The 1386-nt window shown below is 65.4% G+C and overlaps 1 protein-coding gene across 1 annotated transcript in view; it reads left to right on the forward strand.

Moving 5' to 3' along the window:
* MYRF (myelin regulatory factor) overlaps window positions 1-1386 on the forward strand; it is a gene marked incomplete at its 5' end in the record, with an annotated part of 13493 nt that overhangs the window by 9021 nt on the left and 3086 nt on the right. Inside the window, 3 exons of the mRNA XM_010140417.1 lie at window positions 12-69; window positions 274-438; window positions 1131-1382. Of these exons, the coding sequence (XP_010138719.1) occupies window positions 12-69; window positions 274-438; window positions 1131-1382 (475 nt within the window). The remainder of the gene's footprint in view (window positions 1-11; window positions 70-273; window positions 439-1130; window positions 1383-1386) is intronic.

Raw genomic sequence — 1386 nt, forward strand, 5'->3', positions numbered from 1 at the left:
ATAAAACGCAGCTGGTGCCGCCCACGGCTGCGTCGGCCGGAGCCAGCAGCAGGACCCCCGCGCACCACGGTAGGTGGCGGCGGGGCAGAGTCCCAGCAGATGCGCGGTGATGGGGAGCGGTGCGGGGCGATGAAGGCAGCTGCTCTTCCACGGCACACGCTGGCTTCACACTGGTTGCTCCTTGTGCCCTGGTTCTGTGGAAGGGATGCTGGGAGCGCTTGGTGCTGCTCCGGTTCGATCCTCTCGCCTTGACTTGACGCGTTTGCCCTGCAGGCACAGAGGACACGCTTGACTCAGCCTTCAGCTCGCCTGGTCACAGCGTGCTGGCCTGCTTCAGCCCACCGTGCTTCTCCATCTGCTGCTCTGCTGCTCCCACCAACGTCTCCTCTGTTGCCCTCTCGGAGACCAGCCCCACTCATGCCACTAATAACCGGACAGGTAAGGACCAGCCCAGGCACCCGGAAGGTGCTGGGACACCACCAAGGTCTGTCTCGCCATGGCATCACCTCGTAGCCCCAGGCCCGTCTCACCTCGTGTCTCGCCTCTGCCTGCCCTCCAGCATGGGTTAGGAGCTGGGTCAGGACCGGCAAAGCGGCAGTGCCAGGCTGAGCAGCCTTCGCTGCCCGCATGCCATGGGTCAGGCATCCGTCATCACGCTGCCAGGGGCCAGTGGGGCTGGGAGGTCGCTGGAGCCGCCTGCTTTGCCAGCACCGAGTCGTGAGAGGCTTCACCAGTCCGGGCAGTCTGCCCTCGTCCCTCTCTGCTTGGAGCAGGGTTCTGGCAGCCTGGAGCTCCGCTGCCTCTTGGCCGCCCAAGCGGGGCTTTGGCCAGCTCGTTCACTCCATCCTCATCACCGCTGCGGGAGGAGCAGCACCTCGGGCAGCTGCTGCAGCACCCGAACACTGCTGCAGTCACACCTTACCCCTGCTCTGTCCCCAGAGCCGCCTCCAGCTCCCCGGCATCCCACCGGCCCCTTGGGGCACAGGAGCTGGGTGGCCCCAGCTGCTCGCTGTGGTGGGGACGTGGGGACGGAGCAAACCCAGAGCCGTTCTCTCTGTGCTGGCCCCGGAGGGCGGGAGTGCTGCCAGCCCTGCTCTGCCCCTCAGCACAACCTTCCTCTCCCTTCGCAGACCAAAGTCAGACCTCGCTCCTGCCAGCAACAAATATTAAAGCCAAATCCAGGGGCATCACCGGGAAAGCGACGTCCTACACCAAGTGGCCAAAGACGCCTGACAGGTCTCAGAGCTTCGGCAGCCCCAATGCCAGCCCCTCCTCCCCCTTCTCCCACATCCAGGGCAAATCCAAGTACATCTCCAACCTCTCGCTCTCCCGCAGCAACTCCCGGCTGGGGCAGAGCCGGCAGCAGCGCAGCACCCAGCAGCCGGT

This window comes from Buceros rhinoceros, unplaced genomic scaffold (genome assembly GCF_000710305.1).
Source record: "Buceros rhinoceros silvestris isolate BGI_N320 unplaced genomic scaffold, ASM71030v1 scaffold31347, whole genome shotgun sequence".
In the NCBI taxonomy this organism is placed as follows: Eukaryota; Metazoa; Chordata; class Aves; order Bucerotiformes; family Bucerotidae; genus Buceros; species Buceros rhinoceros.